We start from the raw sequence: 25,962 nt of genomic DNA, 5'->3' as shown, positions 1-25,962 counted from the left end.
AGTATTTTTTTTTTAACATAATTTGTTTTCATAAAATTACAATACTATTAAAGATTCAGAGCACTAAGAATGTTTTTGAGGTATTTAATTACAATAAATGAGCAAACATTTGGAATAATTTACACCTTGTGGAGCGCTTTTCATTTTCATCATAGTCACCGCCCGGTGCAGACGTGCCAAAATCACCAACAAGCGGCACTGACAAAGCTACGGAAGTTCGAGTAGCCAAGACTCATCGAGCGAAGGTTTTCAAACGATAACAACCTATACAGAGTTGTTGTTTTATACTCAAATAGGACAATTACTGGATATGATGCAAATGCGGTACTCTTATAATACATTGTTTTAGTTATAAGGGTTCCCTTCATAGTTCGGCGGGTTCTGCTCTACGCAAGCTTGCAAACAGTTGCGGTTGATGGTTAGCTGTTTATATATCTGGGGGTGTATCCAAGTTTGTTCCTTTTTTGTATTGTTTACTTTTACTACCAGGTAAGCTATTCTTTACATACATAACATGTAAATATCACACAATGTGCGGTGGCAGAACGCCGTCGTAAAATATTGCAAAAAAAAAAAAAGGAAGTGACGAAGTCTTCGCACATGCGTGGATCGATCGGGTAGTGACAGCGCCTCTTCAGTTGAATGAAGAAGATGTCTGACTTCACCTGGTCTGTGGTGGTGCTTACCTGTCAGCACAAAGACAGTGTGTACGCCTTCCAGAGAGGTGAGCTCACCTGACATAGTCAGTGACCTCTGATAGTATTATTTATATTGGTAGTAACTGTTTTTTGGGGGGGTTTTCAGAGCTGGAGTTGAGGCAGCAGCGTGGTTCTGTGTCTCACAGTACCTTGGTCCTGACAGTGCAGGACCGCCAAGAGCCCCTGGGCAGTGGAGGGGCAACTCTCAACGCCCTGGTGGTGGCGGCCGAGCACCTGAGCAGCCGAGCGGGACACACCGTATGACTGACACGTTCTGGTTCTGCAATAATGTACTATGGTTATCTGATCTTCTTCAACATCTTTCTTTAGGTGGTGACAGCTGATGTGCTGGATGCAGCTCACATCCTCATCCTCCATACTGTGAGTCCATAAATTTAAATGAAAAAGCGCTATGTTAATGCTTGTCAAAGATCTTCTATGTAAAAGCAGCGCTCTCGAACCTAGTCTTAAAAAAACAAAATGTGTCCTCATCTGCTGTTAAAACGTTAGGCAAAGATCCTATCATCCATGTGCTCTCTGTCCAGGGTCGGGATTTTCCTTGGAGTTCGTGCAGCCGAGCCTTCTCCTGGCTGCCGCTGGAAAAAGCTACTCAGAGGGTCCAGGCACCGGTCTGCTGTCTAGACCTGCTGCTGGACTGTCTCACAAACCAGGTTGTGCTCGGCACTGGTCCAGAGTCTTACATTGCATGTGTCATGCTGAGGTGAAATTAACTCTTGTTCATGCAGGTTTGTCCTGGTTCTCCTCCTGGTGTTTGGGTCTGCAGCACAGACATGATCCTCAGCATTCCGCCACATTTTGGTGAGTGGACCGCCACAACTACAGCATTTGCGCTGACCCTCCATACCAGAAGTGGCCAAAATATTAATTAATGTAATCACTATTATTATATTGTACTCTTTCCTTGCCCAACCTTGGCGTTTCTTTGCTCATGTGTGTATTAGTGTTGTCCTGGGACAGCTTCTCAGGTGTCCGTGTTCTCGCACTCCCCGGTGATGTGTCCTACGCTGTCAATCATGGCGTCTACTTATGTGACAAACAGGTATCACAGATAGTTTCTGGATGGGTGGGTCCTTTAAAGGAGAATTGCCCTTTTTTTTTTGGCATTTCGCCCATCATTCACAATCCTCATGTGAGACAAGAATACATCTTTTTCTTTTATTATGCATTCTAACTCACAAATAAACGCTAGCAAAAGTCAGCTAACAATGCAGCCAATTGGAGTTGTGCTTTTTTGCCTATAAAACGTTTTAAAAATATCCCAAGGCCTTCGTTTTTTATACATGCTGTAAGTATATATGTCATGTAGTAACAGGCACATTAATAATAACATGTAATGTTTACGTATTTTGCTCATTTTAAGCATTCGGCAGCGTAATAATTTCACAGACACATCGCAATGTTTGCTATTTACTACAACAACAACTACTACTAATCATGACAGACTTCACGAGAGCCAACATAGATTACTTTGGGACAAATGATGATCCAGAACCATATGTTTTTGAGCTTGAATATAAGGAGGATGAGCTACAAGTTTTAGAAGCTCTGCGCTAAACATATGCAGCTATAGTGAAACACTAAGCATCATGTAGCACTATTGCTGAACAAGATTTACAAACTACAAACATGATAAAACAATCACTTACTGTATAAAGTCTGCTGTCACTGGGATACCAACTGATGGGGTGTTAATTTTTTCCTGTTTAGATGAAAAATGAATCGTAATCCTCCTGCAGGTTACAAAAAAGGTGCCGCAAATGAGCTTTTTTTCGTGTCTGTCTCGCCATCTCCAGATATAAGTTGGATGTCAACGTTGACCAACTTCTTGGTTTATGGCCACATCCTTCTACTGTCCTTCGACTACTTCTACTAGTTAGCTATCTGTGATCAATGCGCCGGTAAAAGTACTCCCTTAATGTTAGGCCTTATAATAACGATATCATTAATACTTGGCTAATATTCATGTGACGACATGTAAATAGAGTATTGTTGGCGGTCTTTGGATGTTTTTAGAGTGCCTTATGGGTGCAATAGATACAGTTTGTCAAAATGCATAAAAAAAGAGAAACATATGTTTTCTTACATAGGGATTGGGAATGATAGGCAACATTTAAAAAAAGTGCTGTTCCCTTTAATAAATGATTGACAGGTCAAATCTGCTGTTTTTTCAGGATCACATAAGGGACATCATATACAAAGGAAGCAAGGAGCAGATCCAGCAAGCAGTGATGCATGATGGGAAAGTGCCTCTGGTGACAGACCTCTCTTTTACAATGATTTGTGTAACATTAGGGACACTTTTAAAGTGCGTGGTTTGTGTGTGATCAGGTCTCAGGTCCAGTCTTCTTTAGCAGGACGGTAACGGAGAAACTTCTACAGGCCCACGTCACGCCTCCTCTGGACGGGTGCACCTACTTAGGTCTCGACTCTGGAGCTCCGCCCCTCCAGGTTGTCCTTCCCCGTGCGCTCTTTTTTTTAGATAAACTTGCTGAGTCGGTGTCTTGGTTTCTTCAGATCTCGCTTTTCCTGGACGTGTTGAAGTGTCTTTGCTCGGATCAGACCGAGGAGCAGTTTGTGGGCGGGGACGGGAGGGTCTGCGCTCATGCTGGAGAGCCTCACGGGGCTACGGTGAGGAGCGGCAGGCAAGAGCTGTGGAGGATCCTGAGAGGGACGCCGCTCAGCATGGGTGAGCATGACCACGCCCACTGAGGACACACAATGTCTTATTTGAAGTCCTGATGTCTCATTGTCTTGTCAGTGTATGTCCCAGGAGGTCGCTATGACTACATGTCTCTGTCTGGGAAGCAACACGTTGACCGGCTAACCTCCGACTGGACACATGGACACGCCCTCTCCTACATGCAGGTGATCTAGTCAGACTTCAATCATGTCCTCCATCTCTAACCTCGTCTCGACATCCCTTTTCAGTTTGACAGCAGTGTGAGCAAAGGAGGGCGGGTGATCAACAGTGTACTGGAAGGAGACGTCTCTGTGGAGACCGGGGCAGTGGCGCAACACTGCCACCTGCAGGTCAAAAATACACCTAAATGAAATAAGCAAACATTCTATATGCAAATTCAATAACTTTCCCGACACCACCAGGGTCCCCTGCGCATCCCGTCTGGTTGTTTACTGTCAGGTCTTGAGGAATCCGAGTCTCTCTGGATTAGACAACTGCCGCCGGTCAACGACATCATCATTCAGGGACATCGCATTGAGCTTGGGGACTTGAAGCTGAAGGTTTACACGGTGATGGGAGGACTGGATGACCTGGAGGTACTGATCACACCATTTTTCATGTCCTATTATGTCTCATCACCTCCTCATCATGTCCTGTTATGTCTCATCGTCTCCTATTATTTCCTTTTGTACCCCTTCACAACTGGCCATGTCACACTGTGTGCAATTATGTCTCATCACATCCACATCCTGTCACGTCTCATTGTGTCCCAACATTTCCTGATCCTATGAAGTTACCTCATGTCCCATCATGTCTCATTGCACATGATGTCCTATCACAGGCCAAGTGGCCCAAATCTGAATTTTTTCCAGCTGACTACATCTTTATCAGACTCCAGTATAAACGTGCACAGGTCCCAATGCATGCACAGTTCGATAAAATGAAAATAAAGGAAGTTTACCGGATTCCGTAAATGAGCAAGAAAGTCGCTACTACTACTACGAAGTAAAATAAAAGGCGCCACACCTAAAAATTAGTGTTGTCTTAAATGAAAATAAATCAAAGTAATATCATTTATGACTGGATATATATAGTGTAATATGTTTGGGATGGTTCTAATCTTTTTATTGCTGTTAAGTAAAGGCAACATGGATATCAGCGTGGATATACGTTAGCTTTATTTTTTTAATTCACTTATGTAAACAACTTACGCAATATGTAACACAGGGGTCACCAACGCGGTGCCCGCGGGCACCAGGTAGCCCGTAAGGACCAGATGAGTAGCAAGCTGGTCTGTTCTAAAAATAGCTCAAATAGCAGCACTTACCAGTGAGCTGCCTCTATTTTTTTAAATTTTATTTATTTACTAGCAAGCTGGTCTCGCTTTGCTCGACATTTTTAATTCTAAGAGAGACAAAACTCAAATAGAATTTGAAAATCCAAGAAAATATTTTAAAGACTTGGTCTTCACTAACTGACAAAGAAACAGATAACAGATTTGGTGTCCAGTTCAAAGTGTGACATGATTTATTTAAAAATTTGAGAGTTGACTTTTGTATTTTACATGAGTTATTATTTGTACAAACATGGTGCAAAGTAATTCATGATTTGGTAAAAAATGTTAGTGGCTAGCTAGTTAAAATGGGATATTGTGATTTCACAAGACTGTCTTAGAAGTGATCGTTTGAAAATGTTCAATTTGAAAAATGTGCACTTAGAGAAATATAAAAATAAAGTTTTGCATATTGATATTTATCTGTTTCTATATATATTTATTGTGAGAAATAATTAAGATGATCAGTGTTTCCACAAAGATAAATATCATTAATTATTAATAATAACATAGAGTTAAAGGTAAATTGAGCAAATTGGCTATTTCTGGCAATTTATTTAAGTGTGTATCAAACTGGTAGCCCCTGCGATGAGATGGCGACTTGTCCAGGGTGTAACCCGCCTCCCGCCCGATTGTAGCTGAGATAGGCTCCAGCGCCCCCCGCGACCCCAAAGGGAATAAGCGGTAGAAAATGAATGGATGGAAACTGGTAGCCCTTCGCATTAATCAGTACCCAAGAAGTAGCTCTTGGTTTCAAAAAGGTTGGTGACCCCTGATGTAACAAGTAAGCAAATATACCCCAGCGCCATTTCCGGTCCTTCAACTTTCGCTATTTCTTTGGATTCAAAATATATGTTCATATTTTACATATAACCTATTATTTGCGCACCACTGAGTAGTGATGCACCAAATATTTGGCCGTCAAAAAATGACTTTGCTCACCAAAACCGAATGTTTTGATGAAGCATATCCACTTCTACTGGCGGGCTGCGTTTTTCCCCGCGTACACAAAGGACATAGCTCGCCCAAATCTGACGAAAAAGTTGCATTCAGGTCAGACTGAAGTTAAATTTACGTACAATCAGATTCCAATCGAATTTGTACTACCTCCGAATCCAAATGGAATCTAATCACCACAACATCCGGTTTCAGTGAGTAAAGTCTTTTTTGGGAGGCCAAATTTTCGGTGCGTCTCTGGTCAATAATTTGCAAATTATTATATTTTTGGATTCAGAAGAAGTTGTTAAAGGACGGGAATTGACGCTTATCAAAAAATTAAGGTAACGCAGATCCACGCTGATGTCCGTATTACCTTTACTCAACGGCCATAAAAAGATATTAGAACCGTCCCAAATATATTACATGTTATATGTTAATTTATACATTATATTACTTTAATTTATTTTCACATAAAAAAAACCATACATTTTTAATGCGGCAACTTTTATTTAATTTTGTAGTTGTAATAGCAGCGACTTCCTTGTTCATTTACGGAATCTGGTAAACGTCCTTCGTTTTCACTTTATCGAACTGGGCGTGTAAGTGACGTTGAGGCCACATTGGGGCCTGTGCGTATTTCTACTGGAGTCTGATAAAGATCACATTTTACTTGCAGTGTAAATAGTGAATTCGAAAAAAATCCGATTTGGGCCACTTAGTCCTGCAGTGTAAAGATTTGAAGCACTTTGGAGACTTTAGACTGGCAAAAAAAAAAATCAGATTTGGTGTGCAGTGTAAACAGGACCACTGATATTGGTCCCGCCTCTTCCTCATCAGCTGTGCTGTGACGATGTCGGTGCCTCCTTCCTCAACGTGAAATGGAGCGTCTTCTTCAACAGGACAAGCGTACGGTAGGACTTCAACCTTTGAACCTCTATGTTCACAAGGTAAATCCCACTGTAGTTTTCCATGTAAACTGTAGTCAGCATTGTAGGTGAACAGTGGAACCTTGATTCACAAATCTGATTGGTTTTTGAGCAGGGTTCGTAAATCAAGCATATTTCTCCATGAGAAACAATGTAAATATGAATAATGTGTTCCAGCCTCGACAAAACTCCATATTTTAGTGTATGTTTGGACAGTTTAAACACAATACAAAGTGCTATACAGTACTGTATATCAAACACAACAAGGAGGTGATGTATCAACTTTTTCTTTATTAACAAGCCAAGACAACAATAACAACAGGCGCTTCTCTGCCAACACGCGCACACACAAGACCCATCAGTGCCCTCACAAATGATCAGAAATGACAAAAATCCTTTACTGTATCACCCATATTCCTACAATAATAAATATTTAAAAAAAGGTAAAATCCACTTACATTAACATTGGCGAGGGAGAAGCTGACTAGAAAGGAGCACAGACAGAAGGAGGACGGGGGAGGTTGCCTTGTGCCTTAAAAGAGGTGCCACAAAACAAGAGGAGCTCTTCTCTGCCGTAAAATAAGTCTGCTTTGGCATCTTTTACTGGCAAAGTCCAGTCTCATCACAATCAAAACTTGCTGTCGTACAAAGCCTGCTTCGTCGAGTCTTCCATACTTGTGAGCGCCATTAATGTACTCCTCTCGAATAGTCTTTTATATATTTAAACTCCACAGTAAGGTTGCTCCGATACCAATAATTTGGTACCGTTACCAAAATGTATATCGATACTTTTCAAAATAAAGGGAACTACATATAATGTCAATATTGGCTTTATTTTAACAGACAATCTTACCTTAAATATATGTTTCCTATTTCACTCAAATAACAATTTTAAAATGTTAAAAATTAAAAGGCTCTAAACACATTGGGCTTTTCTTGTTTCACTCAAATAACAATTTACAATTTCCCATATAGTCTGCCATAATCAAAGATTAGGTTAGAATAGAATAAAAAGCTTTGTTGACATTATATTAAATTATTCATGATTAATGGTTGCCACTCCTGGTTTGTGCTTTAAGATAAATACAATTATTAGTAAATACTAAAAACAAAACTATGGATAACAGTACACAGATAAGCCATGTAGCAGGTAAAACACACATTGTTAAAGACAAAATACAAATTGTAGGAAATTGTTACAAAATTCTGTCATTTCACTTGCATTAGTTGACACTAATTGTGCGGTTTCGGCTCCGCTAATATTTGGCATCAAGCCAAGCAGCCGTGTGCGCGTCTACGTATCTACATGTGTGCAGCAGGGGAGCTAGTTAACTTCTGAGAGTAGCCTATGTGTGTTTGCGAGAATGGCAACGTGTTAGCTGAGTGACGTCAGTGAGTGAGTGGGCGAGCAAAGAGAGAAAAGGTGTGTACTGTGTAGAGTGATGAACGGGTGCGGTTGTGTCCTGCAGAACTAATAATAAAGCGATTGTCACGAATCGGCTGCCTCGTCATTCTGACCTGAAAGCGAAGGTTAAGCAGACCCATTGCCAGGTAAAGTGAAGGGTGTTACTCCCGACAAAAACATTGGCCCTGGAGGGAACGTCTGCCCTGTGCTCCTCGACTACGGTCTGCATGGGAGCCGAACAGCAGGATAGGTGTAACAACTACATTATTGCCTGTCACGCTTTATAACTCCTTGTGCTGATCTGAATGCTTAATATTTAAATGTTTACCTACCTTTAAAGTAAAGGTGGTAAGACTAATCGACACGTTTGGCGAGGCATGTTTTAAAGCAGCACTTGCAGAGCGGCACCACCCTGTTTAAAGCATCGCCTTTATCGTTAGTTTTGAAGCCCAAATATCTCCATATTGCGCTTTACGCGCCCTCTTTATTGCCATTCTACCTCTCCAGGATGTTATTGCTTGTTTGCGCCTTGTGTGTGCGTTTTGACACAATCAACATCATGCGCCTCGGTCCTGTAGTCACCCCCGCACAGCAGCATGTGCATGAAACAGTACCTGTATTTTTCAAAAGCAGTATAGTACCGTTTCCAAGTAATTAGTACAGCGGTACATTATTAGTACCTGTGTGTGTGTGTGTGTGTGTGTGTGTGTGTGTGTGTGTGTATCTCGAAGTTCCACTGTAACTTGACACATCTATAGCAGCGAATGTAAGGAACTTTCTTCTTGTATGTGGCGGCCATCTTAGCGAGGGCCACTTTCCCGTTTAAGGCAATACAATACAATACACTGCAATTACAAATTGAATTATAACGTGCTTATTTCTCAACCGACTTTCATGTTGTTTACATTATTGACACTGTAAAAACATTGTGGTATTAATACACTTAATTATTTTGTATGTAAACAAAAACATACGGCATAATTTGTAAGTTTCCGAGCCACCCCTAACAATGGAATACCCTGCCCATTAGGCACGCAACAAAAAGGGGCGTGGCGTATGTAGTTATATATATATATGGTCATAATCATCAAAAGCAAACATCTTGTACAGGAAGTGATCTTGTTGTGTCTCAGGCCAGAAGACTTGTGGTTCCCGGGAAAGCCGCGCTCCCTGCTGGATGCTCGCCTCTTCCCAGCATTCCACCCACACGAAGGCCCTGTAGGCGTGGTGGGGGGCGTGGCCTGGCTTTTGGGCGGAGCAGGCTGCGCGCGGAGGTGGAGAGAGGCATGGCGGCTTTCATTGAGGGAGGTTCTGTCACTCACCCACCAGGAGGCGGAGCTCCAGTGGAGGGAGAGCTTGCTCCTCCTGGCGGGAAGGAGGCAGGTGACAGACGCCCTGACTAGTGGGAGCAACGCCTGCCTGCTACCTTACTTCAGGGCGGCCGTACTGGGCAGGCAGCACGCGGTGCTGCTGGACACGCTGGACAACAGTGAGTCACAACATGATCATGACGATGAGTTTTTTCATTAATGATAAAAACTGTCAGTCGCGGCAGGACGAGGAGCTGAGCATGGGGCGGAGCAGGAGGCCCAGCTGGGTATGGCTGCTCGCTCCCTCTCCTGCATTGCTGACGTGCTAGTGTGCTTGGCCGAAGACAAGGGGGGGCTCAGGAGTGGGCCAGCTGCGAACAAGGCTTGGAGCTCCGCCTTCTTCCTGTTAGGAGAAGGTGATCTGAAGGGTGGAGTTAAGGCCCTGGCTGCGCAGAGAGTTCATTGGCTCAGCAGGTGAGCATTACACTGCCGGTCGGCTGTAAATAATGTCGATAAACGCCCACGTTGGCTTACACTCCCTCTGACAGGCCAGACCTGCTGGTGCGGGCAGCGCGGCACTATGAAGGCGCCGCCCAGGTGCTGCTACGTCAGGCTATGATGTCATCACAGAAGTTCATCGCCATTGGCCAGGGTGATGTCCCGCCTCTTGAGCAATGGCATGAAGTGGAGTGTCCTGCCCGACTGGACCTTGCAGGTGAGCTCACCGAACTGACTATCTACTTTATTGGAGGAAACTGATCACCAGTCGATCAATAAGCTGATCATAAGAGACGAAAGACAAACGATCGACAATCTGATTGCGTCGCAGGTGGCTGGAGCGACACTCCGCCCATCGCTTTCGAGCATGGCGGCTCTGTGACTAATGTGGCAGTGAAGGTTGATGGCAGGCGTCCGATTGGTGCTCGGGCTCGTCGCATCAGAGAACCCCACCTCCTGCTGGTCAGTCACATTGGGCAGCAGGACTCTGGTGTTTCCACAAAGACTGTGTGCACCAGCCTGGATGACCTGAAGGACTACTGTCAGCCGCACGCACCCGGTACACCCTTCATGTCTGGCCACAAACACCGGCGGCCAACTCCGACTGGTCATGTGAACGCTTGCTTTGTGTGGCAGGAGCGCTGCTGAAGGCCGTGTGTGTCTGTAGTCGTTTGGTGTCGCTCTCTTCCCAGCATCCTCTCGGACATCAGCTGCTTCAGAATTGGGGTGGAGGATTGGAGCTGCACAGCTGGTCGGCGCTGCCCACTGGCTCGGGACTCGGTGAGACGCCAGCACCAATGTGGCGTGTCACCGGATGACTTATCCCTGTCATTTATGTTGCAGGAACCAGCAGCATCCTGGCGGGGGCGCTGTTGGTCGCCGTCTACAGATGCACGGGTCAAACGTATGACAGTGACGCGCTCATTCATGCCGTCCTGCACCTGGAGCAAGTCCTGACCACCGGTAGGTTTCTGCACGTGCACGCCCACGCATGTTCCTATTGATTCAACTCCGCCCTGTGCAGGCGGGGGCTGGCAGGACCAGGTGGGAGGTCTGGTTGGGGGGCTGAAAGTGGGCCGGTCCAAAGCGACTCTGCCACTGCATGTCCAGGTGGAGCGTTTGTGTCCCCCAGAAGACTTCTTGTCGTCTTTGGAACAGCGCCTCCTGCTGGTGTACACTGGAAAGACTCGGCTGGCTCGCAACCTTCTGCAGGTGCCGCACACCGACACACATTGTAATGGTCATATACTGTATGGTAAAGAAGACTAACATGTGCAGGATGTGGTGCGCAGCTGGTACAGTCGTCTTCCTGCAATGGTCCACAACGCCCAGCAGCTGGTGTCCAACTCGGAAGAATGTGCTCAAGCTTGCTTAGATGGAAAGTAGTGTGTAAATATTCTATATCTGGAAGAAATCAGTGTGTTTATGGAAAGCAGGGGTGTCCAAACTTTTTGAATTGGGGGCTCCATTGGGCTAAAAAATATTTTTGTAATCATTCAGAAATATGAAGCAGCTAAAATGTGCCAAACATGGAGAAGTGTGAAGAGTGTTTTGCATTTTCCCCACCATGCATTGCAGGGCATTTATATGGGTGTATTTAAATTATGTGTTGTACGTGGACGTTTTTATAATATTCATGAAGTTCAGTGAGCAGGTTATGTTACGTGTGACAATGTGTGTTGACTTTTTGTGTTAGTAACACTAAATTGGCCCTAGTGTTTGAATGTGAGTGTGAATGTTGTCTGTCTATCTGTGTTGGCCCTGCGTTGAGGTGGCGACTTGTCCAGGGTGTACCCCGCCTACCGCCCGAATGCAGCTGAGATAGGCTCCAGCACCCCCCGCGACCCCGAAAGGGACAATCTGTAGAAAATGGATGGATGGATGGGTGGAGTGGGAAAGGTTGTTTGGATCGGGTCATATATAAAAACGCTGTGCTGTCTTTACTTCAACGTGCAATGCATGGTCATTAACCTGAATTGTGTTGTACGTGGACGTTTTTAATATTATTCACAAAGTTCAGTGAGCAGGTTATGTTTCATGAGTGGTAAATGTTGTTTGGATTGGGTCATACATAAAAAGGCTATGCTGTGATGTGTTTACTTCAACGTGCAATTTGTGGTCATTAACCTTAATTACTATGTTGTCCAACACACGAAGTTGTAGCAATTACGTATACTGTCGGGTATTTAAAATTAAATTTTCAAATCAGATTCCTTAGTAAAGTTGTGACGTCTCGCAGGCCAAAATTAACATGCCCGCGGGTTGTAGTATGGACACCCCTGATGTAAAGCATGTTGCGATGGTCCTGTATTCATAGACAATGTCATGCATGCTCAGGTTCCTTGTCAAGACTGGGCTGCTGCGTGGACCGTTCGTGGCACCAAAAGAAGCTGATGGCGCCGGGCTGTGAACCAGCATCAGTCCGCGTCATGATGGATGCCTTGCGCCCTTTGGTCCTAGGTCAGAGCCTGGTTGGAGCAGGGGGAGGTGGCTTCCTTTGCTTGTTGACCCGCCAGCCTGAACAGCACCAGACGGTGCTTCAGGTCCTCAATGACACACCGGTAAGAATAAAAGGGAATGGTCAAGCTCTTACAATTAGTATAGTATTTATTTTGGTGCCAAATGTGCCGTGTGGTTGTTTCCAGGGTCTGGGAAACTTCAGCGTTCACACAGTTGAGCTGGACATGGATGGCATCACTGTGCTAGTGTCTTGAAGTCACCCACACAATCTGGTGGGCAAACTTGGTATATGTTTTTTGGGGGGGGCTTGAGGGGTAATTATGATTGAGCCCTATGAACTCTGCCTAGCAACAAGTGGCCAGGCAAAACCATGAAGGAAATAGTACATTTATATTATTTTTAATGATAAATCATGCACTATAAATGTTATATATTTTATAATGGTGTGAATAAAAAAAACTGAGAATACTGTTATTTTGCATTAGTCAACATAAGGCTGGACCATACCAACACATTGGCAGGCAGTCACCTAGGAAGCCTTCATTTGCCAGCGACCACAGACAGTTGGTCCCGAATGCGTCCCAGTCCGTCCAGCATGGTGTCCACGCTCTCTCTGCTTAGCTCCACAGTCGCCACGGCAACCGACTGACCTCCTCCGGTCGGACACGGCTCCTCTGTCTGTAAAGCAGCACGCCAAACAATGAAGTGCGTGTCGTTCACATGACCAAAGTCAAAATTGGAAAGCACATTTGCACCTACTTTAAACTGCACCAGGCAGGTTGGGACGCACATGCGACTGACGGAGTCTGAGCTTGTCACCATGTCGACCCTCCAGTCCAGCTCCTTCAGCCGGGGGAGGAAGACTACACACACACACACACACACACACTTATCTTAGTTGAAAGGCACAACAGCTCTTGATGAAGATGAGTCAACTCACTCTGATTACTGACTGCTTGTGTTTTCCACGCTGCACTGAAACCCATCACAAAGACAAAACATCACTACAGGTCAAAAATAAGAAGAGGCGGGGCCAGAGGCGCTGACCTGTTCTCCAAAAGGATCTTGGTGAGCAAGTTCTTCAGGCTGGAGTGGAATGACTCAGGGAAAAGATGGAGGATCTGCTCGGGGGAGTTCAGGTTGTGGAAGATGACGTGATGAGACAGGACGTGGAGTGAGTGGACCAGCTGGATTACACACATACAATGAATACACGCGAATGATAGCCAAATGTGTGCATTGCATGCAGGTTCTTATAGTAACCTCTGCAGCTTGAGCTTCGGGGATGGCAAGCGTGGTGGCTGTGCTTTGAGTCAGTGAGCTACTAAGACCTTGATGACTTTTCACACAAACGTCCTTCACAGCATCTTTGGATGGAGCCTGAACACACACACAAATGTTTTGTAACAATTGTAATACTTTTTTGATTGCTGACAGAAAACTGCATTATTCTGACTAGATAAGCTGATGATGGAGAAAGGCCACAGCCTTGGTAAATAAATAAAGTTGGTATGGCTCTGACAGGTTCATGCACTATTAATACACTTTCTCTTATTATTTTACATAATAGTTTTGAATATTTTGTTGATACAACTAAAAATAATAAGCGCTGCATAAACTATTGATCTAATGAAATTGAAATATACATTTTTAAGGCACAAACCCAGTTTGAAGTCTCTATTGTTTTTTAGCCTGTTCAACGGCGGTTTAGAAGGCTAACTACACGAATAAAACACACAGTGGCAGGAGACAATCACCAAAGGTTTACCGAGAACTACAAATAAAGTAGCTAGATTATAAATGACAACAAAACCTTAAGAAGAAGCTGCAAGTTGTTGAAATGTTCGCTTGGTAGTGTTGCAGACATGTTGATAGTCACATGACAACCTGTTTTTTTTTCTTTATTTCCGGTATACAGCGCTTGGTCGTACATTACTGCCCTCCTCAGGTGTTTAAGTGCAATGACACGCATGAGACACGTTTTCCTGTCTTACTGTTACTGTTACTTTAATAAAGTACTAATTCTGGAGTCCGTGTGTGTTTTTGTATATATGTTACTATATTTTTAAAAATGCACATAACAGTATAATACATCGTTTTAATCTATATTTACACTTGTACTTACGACTCCCAACCAAAAGATGGCGTAGACTCAGATGCCTTTGAATCGACTTCCGCCGGATCGTTTAAACCTTCACCGGAAGTGTATTTGTCCTCTTCTACCAGGCCGATCCATCATGGTGGGTGTTTTTCGACGTGCTTTGCCAAGCTATCTGAACTAATCCTGCTATCATGCCTGGTTATACCACCCGGCTTTATCATCTGTGGTCGTGTTTGACTTTGTTTGATTTAATCCGTGCTATATTTGCCGTCGATGATATAAACCATTCGTTAAATGCACGACATATTTTTAGGCAGTTGCTGCTAATAGCTAGTGGCAGTCAATGAATTGCCTGGTTTAGTATGAGTCGTGTTTTAGCCATTAAATTAAATTGAACAACGTGCATTTATCCGACAATACTTGCACTTACATTATGAGCGTATACATGTATTTACTGGCGACGTTCATCGGGAAGTTGTTCTTGAGAATAAACCGAAGCTGAGCTTGTAGCTAATGCTAACACTTAGCCTCTGAGAAACCAGCTAATTATCAAAATGAGTTCACTCTTATTCTAGTTTGTACATGATTGGTAGTCTAGAAACGTCATATATTTTAATATTTAATGTCATGTGACCCAAAGTCTGTATTTGGCATGTCCAGCAAGGCAACCAGGATAATGTGCATGGAACTGACGTTTGTGTTTGGTATCTTCAGGGACGCGTCAGGACCAAGACGGTGAAGAAGGCCGCCAGGGTCATCATCGAGAAATACTACACTCGACTGGGTAATGACTTCCACACCAACAAAAGGGTGTGTGAGGAGATCGCCATTATTCCCAGCAAGAAGCTCCGCAACAAGATAGCCGGGTGAGGTTGTCATGTCTGTAAGACCATGTTGTCACCCTGTATCGAAAGTGATTATGGCGTCTGTGTTGCCAGGTCATTTATAAGCAGGAAGATCAAATTGAGAGCCTTTCCCGTGTTTGAAGGAATGCCTCTTCCTATCAAACCCTGATGCTCTCAGACACTAAAATGTTTGATTGAAGTGTTGGCATGTTCAATCTTTCCTTGTACTAGCCATCACTGTGTTGTCTTTGCAGATATGTGACACATCTGATGAAGCGCATCCAGAGAGGCCCCGTCCGAGGAATCTCCATCAAACTGCAGGAGGAGGAGCGAGAGAGGAGGGACAACTATGTTCCTGAGGTCAGTGAATCCATCATTTTATGATAACAGTAGCCTGTTGCTTCAATATTCAAAATTGGTGCATCAGCGCCGCAGTGGAATATCTAGTCACTTGAGCCTTTCACGCATAACTTAGTGAAGGGTGAGCGGTATTGCTCAGTTCCATTTTGTCATACAAAAATATAGTCAGAACACCACCGACTAGCTTATGTTACCATCAGTGGTTTAACGGAACATCGTCTTTTTAAGTGTCTATTCTTTACATATTACAAATTATATTTGGGAAAAATTTGTTTTGTCGGTCCGTTGAATTCGCTTAGTGTTCAGGCTTTGCACTGCTTTCTTGTCTACGTACACACATTCACATACACCAAAGCACTCCCAGAAGGGGCAACTAATAATTCGCAGTCTGATTGTTCTAATAGAATGTACCGTATTTTCCGCACTATAAGGCGCACCGGATTATTAGCCGCACCTTCTATGAATTACATATTTCATAATTTTGTCCACCAATAAGCCGCCCCGGACTATAAGCCGCGCCTATGCTGCGCTAAAGTGAATGTCAAAAAAACGCTGCGCTAAAGTGAATGTCAAAAAAACAGTCAGATAGTTCAGTCAAACTTTAATAATATATTGAAAACCAGCGTTCTAACAACTCTGTCCCAAAATGTACGCAAATGTGCAATCACAAACATAGTAAAATTCAAAATGGTGTAGAGCAATAAATAGCAACATAATGTTGCTCGAACGTTAATGTCACAACACACAAAATAAACATAGCGCTCACCTTCTGAAGTTATTCTTCATTCGTAAATCCTTCGAATTCTTCGTCTTCGGTGTCCGAATTGAAAAGTTGCGCAAGTGTGGGATCCAAAAATGGCCGGCTCCGCCTCGTCGAAGTCATCGGATTCAGTGTCGCTGTTGTTGTGCAGCAGTTCTGTGAATCCTGCCTTCCGGAAAGCTCGGACCACAGTTGTGACCGAAACTATCTGCCCAGGCATTTACGATCCACTGGCAGATGTTGGCGTATGTCGACCGGCGCTATCTGCCCGTCTTAGTGAAGGTGTGTTCGCCTTCGGAGCTGTGTGAAAAAAGCCACCCGGCCTCTTCGCGTAAACTTCCCTTAACCACTCGCTCATCTTTTCTTCATCCATCCATCCCTTCGAGTTAGCTTTTATGATGACGCCGGCTGGAAAGGTCTCTTTTGGCAAGGTCTTCCTTTTGAATATCACCCTGGGTGGAAGTTAGCATGGCAAGCTAGAACCACAGTGAAGGATGACTTCTCATTCTCTGTGGTGCGAATATTCACCGTACGTGCTCCCGTTCCACAGTGCAGTTCACAGGAATATCAGTTGCTGTGAAATACGGTAGTAATCCGTGTGCGGATGGAGAGATTGCGTCTTTTTATGAACCGGATCGCTTCGTAGGAGCCATTTTGTGGTCTTTACAGATGTAAACAGGAAATGAAACGTACGGTGATATCCGCGCGTTTTTTCTTCTTCTTCCGGGGGCGGGTGAAGCGCTTCCTGTTCTATGGGGGCGGGTGCTTTCCTTGGCGGTTGCTTGCGTAGAAGAAGAAGCGCTTCCTGTTCTACCGGGAAAAAAGATGGCGGCTGTTTACCGAAGTTGCGAGACCGAAACTTTATGAAAATGAATCGTAATAAAGCGCACCGGGTTATTAGGCGCACTGTCAGCTTTTGAGAAAAATTGTGGTTTTTAGGTGCGCCTTATAGTGCGGAAAATACGGTACATTCAATGACGGCTAATCTTAGTCATCTAATAACACACACACAGTTAATGTATGTGTGCAAGGTATGCGCGGGCATAATTGTGTCATCTGCACAATGCTGTAAGAATGAAATATAATTAGGGATGTAATGAGTAATTGATACATCGAATTATGTTCTTTAGATTCAACTACAATCTGTGCTTGGCAAATTTGGCTACCGAAAGATAGGCATTGACCCAAGATCTTTTTAAAAGGGAATCGTTTGATTTTATCGATACTAGAAGAAGGAAAACTTTGGACTTGAATACAGCAGACTTTATTTGAAGTTTAGCACCTTTATTGATAAGAATGTCAAAAGTTAAGTCTGCCTGCACGTCCATGGCGTCATCAAAACAAAGATGGTGGCTAGCTGCAGTGGTCGAGAATTGCAAACGCCATAAGACAATACAGGTGAATGTTGATGTAACGTGGTCCGATTTAAAGCGATGTTCTATAAAACGACGTTGTGCCATTGTCCCTGAATTATAGCCCGTTCTTTTTCTCCAGAGTCTACTGTGTTTTCTTCACCAACTGTTAACACTGTATCGACCTATTGGTGGATAGTGCCCGCCCCATTGCGAAGTATAGCACAATTTACCATTCACGTCACATGGGGGGGGCTATCCACCAAACATCATCTTTATCATCAACCCTCACCATTTGTTTACTTTCAAAATGCCCTCCGTGTTGGGCTTTGCCGGGTCTTTTTTTTATTCCGCCTGTCTACATCAAAAAGGAAAAATACCTTTTTTATTGTCGTTTTTCATAAAAGTAAAGCCACATTTAAAAAAATCTGACAAAGTACATTTGCGACTTAGGTGTTTCCATTATAGGGTGTTACGCGTCATGAGCCGTAATTCTCGTAAAATCTCTCCCATTGAGACTCAATTTAAGGAAGATGGACGCTTTGCGGTTTCATAGTTTTGGAGCTGTGTTAACAATTGCAGCCAGTGCTGTTGCCGTGATTGTTAATAAAAGACGAAGGCAGCGGTTGATTGCTCAAAGACAACGTCCTTGCGTATGGCGGTGGCCACGAATAAGGGGCTTTTGGGAGAGAATTGTGAATGAGGAACTCATAGACAAATTGTGGATTTAAAGGCCCTTTCGACTTTGTTCGAGCATATGGGTCTCTGCGGGTCCGCCTCAATTGCCGGGAAGTCACTTGCGAGACGCCCGGTGCTGCCTCGCTCCCCCCGGCCGATCGTTCTGAAGCAAGACTAAGACGACCCATCTGCCTTAGTTTTCCTGCATCAGCACCCTGCTGGTTCTGAGTTTAGGTGCCCTGTAAATGCGAAAAAGGTGTTTCCATCATGCTTTTGCGACACACTTCAATATCAAATCGTCTGAAAAACCACCTCATGAGTATAAAAATGTTTCAACGATATTTGAGAGGTTTTTCGAAATCTGGGTGTTTTAATTAGCAGTTTCTTGTTGCGATATTTAGGTTTTGCGTATTTATAAGGGTAATGGAAATGCAGCTACTGACACATGTCCTCTTTGACCCGTAAAACTGCGCTAAGACAGTATTACCAACACTCAAGCAAGAAGCTCAACACAAAGATGGATTCAAACAATTTAAAGACAGATTCATGCTACTGTCCATTGTCAACAAGGCAGGAACTAACAAACGTAAACCACTATATCTTGGTAAGTCTGCAAACCCCCGCTGTTTTCACCACAGTAATCGGGATAATTTTATTGTTAAGTTCTATATTGTGCATTCCTGGAAATAACGCGGTCAAGATTATATGGACCCCAATGACTGAGCCACAACAAAGACAAAGGACACATCACAATAATGTTGCAACATAACTTTAAACCACAAAGGACGCCACCGACACGTTTGTGACAGCAGAGCTAACTGCGATGACGCACCGACTTCAGGAACACAACAGTTAGATGTTATTGCAACAACTGCCAACAAAAGATAAGTCATTTCATGAGAAACAAATACAAGAGACGGCTGAAGGAGGTTTTGGAAATTAGGAAGCGAGGGGCCCACACCAACAGGAATAAGGGGGCATATATGCTTCCTCACACCTGGGACGCTGACCTTCATTGGCGAAGCCAGGGCGTATAACAAAATACAGATATGGCTGGGTCGGGGAACTTTATTTAGCAGGCAAATCTACTTTTAACGTTTTGGTTACTGTACTTGAATATTGAAAATGTGAGCAGAAAAGGTTTCCCTTGTTAATTTGCTATCAGTGTGTGAATGTGATGTATAATAAGCGTTTTGGGTATTATTCCAGGTATTGTAAATGTGCGATATATAAATATAGACCATTAACCATTTAATTCCTACTAAAGTGTTGGTTGCACTTTATTAAAAAAAAGGTGAATGCATTGGCCATTACTTGTTTACTTGCTTGTTTGTATCCCTAATTCATTGATACATAATTCCCTTACTACAAATAACAGAAATATAGGAAACTTCACCTGCAGTGTCCAATATCCAGTATTTATTTAACAGTCACACTGGTTTATTTTTTTGCTGAAGTTACTGATTCGATTTCATCTCACCAAATCGAATTTTATCGTTTAATGGACTGGACTCTCACAATATTATGTCAGACCCGCTCGACATCCATTGCATTCGGTCTCCCCTAGAGGGGGGGGGGGGTTACCCACATATGCGGTCCTCTCCAAGGTTTCTCATAGTCATTCACATCGACGTCCCACTGGGGTGAGTTTTTCCTTGCCCTTATGTGGGCTTTGTACCGAGGATGTCGTTGTGGCTTGTGCAGCCCTTTGAGACACTTGTGATTTAGGGCTATATAAATAAACATTGATTGATTGAAAAAAACATTGTCCCTGAATTGTATTAGCAATCAAAAATTCTGAATCGAGTCGATATAATGCTAAAAGCACTTTGGTAAGTTAGTGCCCTCTAGGAATCTTCCTAAAGGTTGCAAATGGCCCCTTAAAGCCTGGTTAATGCTTCTGCACCTCTCAAAATTCTTAACCTTGTGATGTGGGGACTGGTCGCCCTTTAGCACATTTCATTCAGCGATAAGGCTGTAAAATACGTCACTTAGCTTGTGTCTTTCTGACGACATATTGGTTTGCTTATAGCTCTTCTTGGGAGGCTGGCGTGTGACTTGCCATAATCTTCCGTGTTTTTCTGTGTGAGCAACTACAACTCTTGCTGACTATCTTCCTGAAAGAGCTTTCTGTGTGTTGTTGGTGGCTGTGAACTTGTAGTAAACAATGACGTCTGAAGCGACACCTACTTTGTTTGAGCTGGAACTAACCCTTGTAAAACAACGGCTACTTTTAATGTACATATTGCTTCATAACCGGAAGAGAACCTTTGTGAAGGTGGGCTGTGCAACCGCTAAACAAATTGCGGCAGAGGACATGCGAATTTGAAGCGCTATTCAGCTGTTTGGGACATGGGACAACAGAGAGCTATATGTAATTGAAAATAAAACTGTTAAATAACTTTTGTAACAAGCTGCAGGTGGTGTTTATGTTCCTGTGTGATTGATATTCAGAGTTTCCATATTCGTGAACTTATCGAACCTGAAAGAAGATTGACAAGAGAATGAGGAAGTGTTGTGAGAGAGAACGTGTGTGTAGAGAAATAATGTGTGTTGGAATTGAACCTGTTGGCACAATATTGGCAACAAAATCAAAAAGAGTGTGACTTCTTCTGGACGAAACACAACAGGCTGAAAAACGACATTCAGTGATTATTTTTTAGAGGGTACTGAGATATTAGGTACACAATATCAGTTTGCATACAAATGTTCCATCACTTTTGCTTTACTTCATACAAAAATGCGTGCATTTCATGCACAAAGTCTGCTTCCCTGTGCTCATAGACTCACCTCGGTAAAAGCTGACCAATCACAGCTCTGAGGCAAACCTGGGATTTTAGGGAGGTGTACATTAAGTGAATTATAGTTATACAGCTCTTTTCCTCTCATGACTAAAGCGCTTTACATAGAGAAACAAATTATCTACGTACATCTTTAAGGTAGATTTACACCAGTGTAGGTAGTACTGGGAGCACAACAAAAGTGACTGGAATGGTGGACGCTGGATTCGAACCAGAAACCCCGAAGTTGCTGGTCGGCCGCTTCACGTCAGGGTCAGTGGGAGGGTACTTGGGTAGGAGCAAGATGGTGTTGCTTACGCAAGTTGTGTGACGCAAGAGTATATACCAGGCTTAAGTGCAGCCCATCATGTTTACTTCATTACAATGAAACACATCAGCTTTCACGCTGCACTGTCAAATACATTTTTCTGCCCTCACTACTCGTTTCCCGCGTGTGCAGCTTAACAGTTAACATCATGAAGAAACAGAAGCTTTCATTGATGTTTCTTCTTTTGAATTATTTTTCTACAGTTTTATTTCTTTATATGTCTTAAGTTTGTAAGACTGAAAATATAATTATTACAGAAGTATCACGTCCATTATGAATTTACATAAATAATGTCCATTGTGTATGTTACAAATGAAATTGGTTAATTCACACAGCAAACATTGCACAAATGTGGCTCAACAGAATTAAACATAAGATGTAGCTTTTTAGCCCTCTGCTGGTCAAATTCAGCTCTACATGTATTTAACCAGGCCCTGCGATGAGGTGGCGACTTGTCCAGGGTCTACCCCGCCTTCCGCCCGATTGTAGCTGAGATAGGCTCCAGCGCCCCCCGCGACCCCAAAAGGGAATAAGCGGTAGAAAATGGATGGATGGATGGATGTATTTAACCAGTTTTTATCGCCAGAGTTAAACAGCCCAAAACACGGCCACAAATACAAGACATCACAAAGTCTGCAATTTCAATACATTCATACTTAGTTGTCCAGTCACTGTTAAATCAGGTTTTTGAGATTTGTTTAAAATAAATTTAGTGGAGGTAGTGCCATCTTCTCATACTCACCCACTGCTGCTTCATTGTGACACATATGCCTTGCTGTTTCCCCCTGCTGGGTGGCTGGAGTACTGCATACATGAACAACCCTGTTTTGAATGGTTTCATCAAGCCTATTTGGGTGATGTTCGGCCAGCTAAATTAAAAGCTTTGGCCGCCAGTTAAATAGTCCTGGTGTAGCGTAACCACTGACTCTGTAGCTATCACGCTAGTACTTCCCTCTCCTGGATTCCCAAATTCAAACGTGTTGTTGTTGCCCTTCATTCCTGTATCGAAAATGATCATGGCGTGTGTGTCGCCAGGTTATTGATAAAACAGGAAGAGAAAACTGCGAGCCTTTCCCGTGTCTGCAGGACCACCACTTCCTGTTTGACCCTGGCGCTTGCAGACATGACATTTTGTTTATAAATGCAGACTAACTGACAAAAACTTTGAGGTAGGAGGAGCTTCAGTCATGTGAGTGTCTTTGTGCGTGTGCTTGCAGGTGTCTGCCTTGGATCAGGAGCTGATCGAAGTTGATCCCGACACCAAAGAGATGCTGAAGCTGCTGGTGAGTCGAACATCAAATCACATTACTTCCTGTATCAAAGGTGATCTTGCCGTGTGCGTCGCCAGGTCATTGATAATACAGGAAGATAAAGCTGCCAGCCTTACACATGTCTGCAGGACCACCACTTCCTGTCAGACCCTGATGCTTGCAGACAGACTTCCTCTTTTCTTACATTTTTGTCATCTAACACTCACTTACATTTGTGCCATCAGGACTTTGGCGGTCTATCCAACCTACAGGTGACTCAGCAAACAGTCGGCATGAACTTCAAGCAGCCTCGAGAAAATTAAATCTTCTAATAAAACCTTGTGGAAACACAATGTTTGTATGATCTTTCTTTGAAAATTCTTGTGTTTACCTTTGACCGCGCTGACATCCTGTCCAAAAATTAATCTAATCACCATGCAGTTATAGATTGTGATGTTGCATTAATTAGGAGGACCCATTTATCTTCATTCATCCATCCATCCATCCATTTTCTACTGCTTATTCCCTTCTGGGTCGCGGGGGGCGCTGGAGCCTTATCTCAGCTACAATCGGGCGGAAGGCGGTGTACACCCTGGACAAGTCGCCATCTCATCGCAGGGCCAACACAGATAGACAGACAACATTCACACTCACACACTAGGGCCAATTTAGTGTTGCCAATCACCCTATCCCCAGGTGCATGTCTTTGGAGGTGGGAGGAAGCCCACGCAGTCACGGGGAGAACATGCAAACTCCATACAGAAAGATCCCGAGGCCGGGATTGAACTCACGACTACTCAGGACCTTTGTATTGTGAGGCAGGCGCACTAACCCCTCTTCCACAGTGCTGCCCATTTATCATCAAAGACTAGTAAATGCACATCCATGGCTGACCTCTACTGGACACTTTTCTTCAAGATAGAACTTCTCAACTGTTTTCTGTCAGGACCCTCCCGATCTGAATTATTACTGACAATTTTTGTTCATCTCTGCAACGCAATTTGTGAGTTATATTATACAGACCCTTTAAAAAATATATATAATGGAAAAGTGTATTTCCATAATTCCACTCAAAATGTTAAACTTCCATGAATTATAGAATCAGGGCCCACAATTTAACAATTTCAAGTATTTAGTTTATTTGTACAAAATTTGGGCCTCCAGCTCACAAAACCTACAAAAACAGGATTTCCAAAAATTAGAATACTGCATAGAAATCAGCCCAAATTTTACAGGACATAAATGTTCTAAACAGAGTGTCACACACTACTCATCTACTAAACTCAAAGCACCTGCACAGGTTTGCCCAGGTGTCATTAAATTGCTTCACTTTGGTTCAATTGTCTCAGTTAAGATCAATATGGGGAAGACTGCAGACTTGACAACTGGCCAGAAGACCATAATTGATACATGAGCCACAAAAGTTCATAGCTAAGGAGACTGGCTGTGTCCAAGCATATCAATGGCAAGTCTAATGGAAGGGCAAAATATGGCAGGAGAAGATGCACCAGCAGAAGAGCAGACCCTGGGTTTCTGTGGATTATCAAACAGAGAAGATTCATTAATCTGTCAGATCCAGAAAGACTGGAATGTTGAGGTGGGAGTCACCGCTTCAAAAACCACACATTCAGAATGATTTGATGTGATCCTTTTTTGTTTTTTTTTGTTGCAAAAACAGCAGTAAATGGTGATTTCTTCACAGTATTCTATTTTTTTGTAATCCTGTTTTTGTGGGTTTTATGAGCTTGAAGTCCAAATGATGTACAAATAAACTAAATACTTGAAATTGTTTATGTTGTGGAGCCTGAATGGAGTTAAGGAAATGAATACACTTATCCATGATATTCACATTTTTTGGAAAGGGTCTGTATATACTGCTAATTCATTTTTTCATTCATGTCCCAAACCTCTCCATCTCTTCGCCTCAGCTCTGTGGGCAAGTGTTCCGGTTTACAACTTCTACTGGGTAGATCAGGGAGCCGGTTGATTAAACTGAGCACCGCCGCCACCTAGCTACAGGCTTGTGTATCGTTCTAAAATTGATACAAGAGTGTAAATCTCCCCTTGCTGATCCTGACCCACAATTGGAGAAACACTGCCTGAAGACGACCCCTCAAATCATCCGGTAAATCAAAACTCTTTGGCTATAACACTTTTATTGGAGTCTCTGTGCATGAGCTCATTGTTTCCCCCTGGTGGCTTATGACGGGTCATTGGATCTTCCAACTTGCTCTTCTCTGACGTCATCACCTAACTAGCTATTTTGGTGCTGATGGTCACAGGTGTCTCCTGGCATCATCCTGCTGCCTTTTTAAGCCGTAGCAGAACTTCCTCCGGGCCAAGCGCTGAGTCCACGCTGATGACTTTGTCTCGTGACTTGGAACCCTTGTTGGCAGGATGGCGTAAAGAATGTCAGTAAAAAAAATGTGCTAACATGAATGATAACACAATGGAACTTCTGGAACCTTTTCCAGAGAAACACGACTCTTCTTCACATCCAGAACTTCCGCTAGGTAACGCAGCAGCTCGGTGTTGGCCTCCCCGTCTGTCGGTGGCGCGGCGATGGCCACGCCCACCGCCTCTGTGGAAACATCTGCAGCACAAAAATCATTCCCACGTGATGACATCATGGTGACGTCATGTTACATGATGGTGACCTGTAACGCTGTTGTGTTTAGACCCAGGCTTCACGTGCACTGTGATGGTAACCGCGCCGCTTTTGCCACGGACCACCGGACCTTGATCACGTGCGGGGTCCTCGCTCACAGGCTGACCTTTGACCTGCAGGACACAGAACCACGTGACGTCACGTCTGCTTTAACACGCATCCAAACAATTGTAATATTTAGAAAAAGATGAATGCAGTGTTGCTCATCAGTAATATTAACGCACTTAATTTGTTAAAAATCAGCCAAATCGTAGGTTTAAGTCGTCACCACTCACCAGTTTTCTGGGCATGTTTGTGGAAGAGAACGTGAGTCGATAAACGCAGTTCAGTCTCGAGACAAACGACAAACTAAACATGGAAACGAAATGCCAGAATGACAACAAACATTTAATTTAATATGTGCAAAAGTTAAAATATGGCTACCACGCATTTGAACAAATAACATATGTTAGCATTGGTAGCTCAGCAGCATGGACTGTGTCGGTGTAAACAAAGTATTTTCCGGTTACCGACCAGCCGACTTCCGGTTAGCTTCAAAGTAAAATAATCTTACATGAACTGGAACATAAC

The 25,962-nt window shown here is 43.4% G+C and overlaps 4 protein-coding genes and 3 non-coding genes across 11 annotated transcripts; 5 read left to right on the top strand and 2 right to left on the bottom strand.

Annotated features, from left to right (window-relative positions):
- The first annotated feature begins 194 nt into the window (after window positions 1-194).
- Window positions 195-12,604, top strand: fcsk (fucose kinase). Of its 5 annotated transcripts, none has more exons than XM_072911852.1 (23): window positions 195-724; window positions 805-956; window positions 1,029-1,079; window positions 1,244-1,369; window positions 1,445-1,517; window positions 1,661-1,758; window positions 2,891-2,971; window positions 3,048-3,167; window positions 3,234-3,405; window positions 3,490-3,584; window positions 3,648-3,749; window positions 3,822-3,995; window positions 6,509-6,582; window positions 9,136-9,491; window positions 9,549-9,786; window positions 9,861-10,027; window positions 10,142-10,369; window positions 10,447-10,590; window positions 10,654-10,773; window positions 10,835-11,022; window positions 11,089-11,189; window positions 12,149-12,371; window positions 12,456-12,604. In XM_072911852.1, exons 1-23 carry the CDS (start codon window positions 643-645, stop codon window positions 12,522-12,524), a joined length of 3,234 nt encoding a protein of 1,077 aa, XP_072767953.1. In that variant the 5' UTR covers window positions 195-642; the 3' UTR covers window positions 12,525-12,604. The 5 variants fall into 5 exon arrangements, with proteins under 5 accessions (XP_072767953.1, XP_072767952.1, XP_072767951.1 ...); XM_072911851.1 differs by having other exon boundaries at window positions 3,478-3,584; XM_072911850.1 differs by having other exon boundaries at window positions 3,048-3,405; window positions 3,478-3,584.
- commd9 (COMM domain containing 9) lies at window positions 12,400-14,182 on the bottom strand. The gene is made up of 6 exons (XM_061925004.2): window positions 14,084-14,182; window positions 13,534-13,650; window positions 13,318-13,457; window positions 13,211-13,245; window positions 13,030-13,133; window positions 12,400-12,948 (listed from the first exon to the last, which is right to left on the bottom strand). The coding sequence occupies exons 1-6, from the start codon at window positions 14,135-14,137 to the stop codon at window positions 12,811-12,813; spliced, it is 588 nt and encodes a 195-aa protein (XP_061780988.1). The 5' UTR covers window positions 14,138-14,182; the 3' UTR covers window positions 12,400-12,810.
- A 179-nt stretch (window positions 14,183-14,361) lies between these two features.
- LOC133571857 (small ribosomal subunit protein eS17) lies at window positions 14,362-23,077 on the top strand. The gene is made up of 5 exons (XM_061924373.2): window positions 14,362-14,510; window positions 15,086-15,237; window positions 15,471-15,576; window positions 22,692-22,757; window positions 22,970-23,077. Exons 1-5 carry the CDS (start codon window positions 14,427-14,429, stop codon window positions 23,045-23,047), a joined length of 486 nt encoding a protein of 161 aa, XP_061780357.1. The 5' UTR covers window positions 14,362-14,426; the 3' UTR covers window positions 23,048-23,077.
- LOC133572383 (small nucleolar RNA SNORA71) lies at window positions 15,272-15,397 on the top strand. Its single transcript, XR_009810526.1, has one exon. It is a non-coding gene; the product is annotated as a small nucleolar RNA SNORA71 (small nucleolar RNA).
- On the top strand, window positions 22,472-22,598 carry LOC133572403 (small nucleolar RNA SNORA71). The gene has a single exon (XR_009810544.1). It is a non-coding gene; the product is annotated as a small nucleolar RNA SNORA71 (small nucleolar RNA).
- LOC133572385 (small nucleolar RNA SNORA71) lies at window positions 22,785-22,911 on the top strand. Its single transcript, XR_009810527.1, has one exon. It is a non-coding gene; the product is annotated as a small nucleolar RNA SNORA71 (small nucleolar RNA).
- A 1,784-nt stretch (window positions 23,078-24,861) lies between the features above and the next one.
- Window positions 24,862-25,894, bottom strand: lg29h15orf40 (linkage group 29 C15orf40 homolog). Its single transcript, XM_061924374.2, has 4 exons — window positions 25,668-25,894; window positions 25,382-25,505; window positions 25,190-25,317; window positions 24,862-25,109 (listed from the first exon to the last, which is right to left on the bottom strand). The coding sequence occupies exons 1-4, from the start codon at window positions 25,746-25,748 to the stop codon at window positions 25,020-25,022; spliced, it is 423 nt and encodes a 140-aa protein (XP_061780358.1). The 5' UTR covers window positions 25,749-25,894; the 3' UTR covers window positions 24,862-25,019.
- Window positions 25,895-25,962: the final 68 nt, after the last annotated feature.

Source organism: Nerophis lumbriciformis, linkage group LG29 (assembly GCF_033978685.3).
Source record: "Nerophis lumbriciformis linkage group LG29, RoL_Nlum_v2.1, whole genome shotgun sequence".
NCBI lineage: Eukaryota > Metazoa > Chordata > Actinopteri > Syngnathiformes > Syngnathidae > Nerophis > Nerophis lumbriciformis.
Note: the sequence above shows the minus strand (reverse complement) of the source record. Positions and strands in the feature narration are given on the sequence as shown.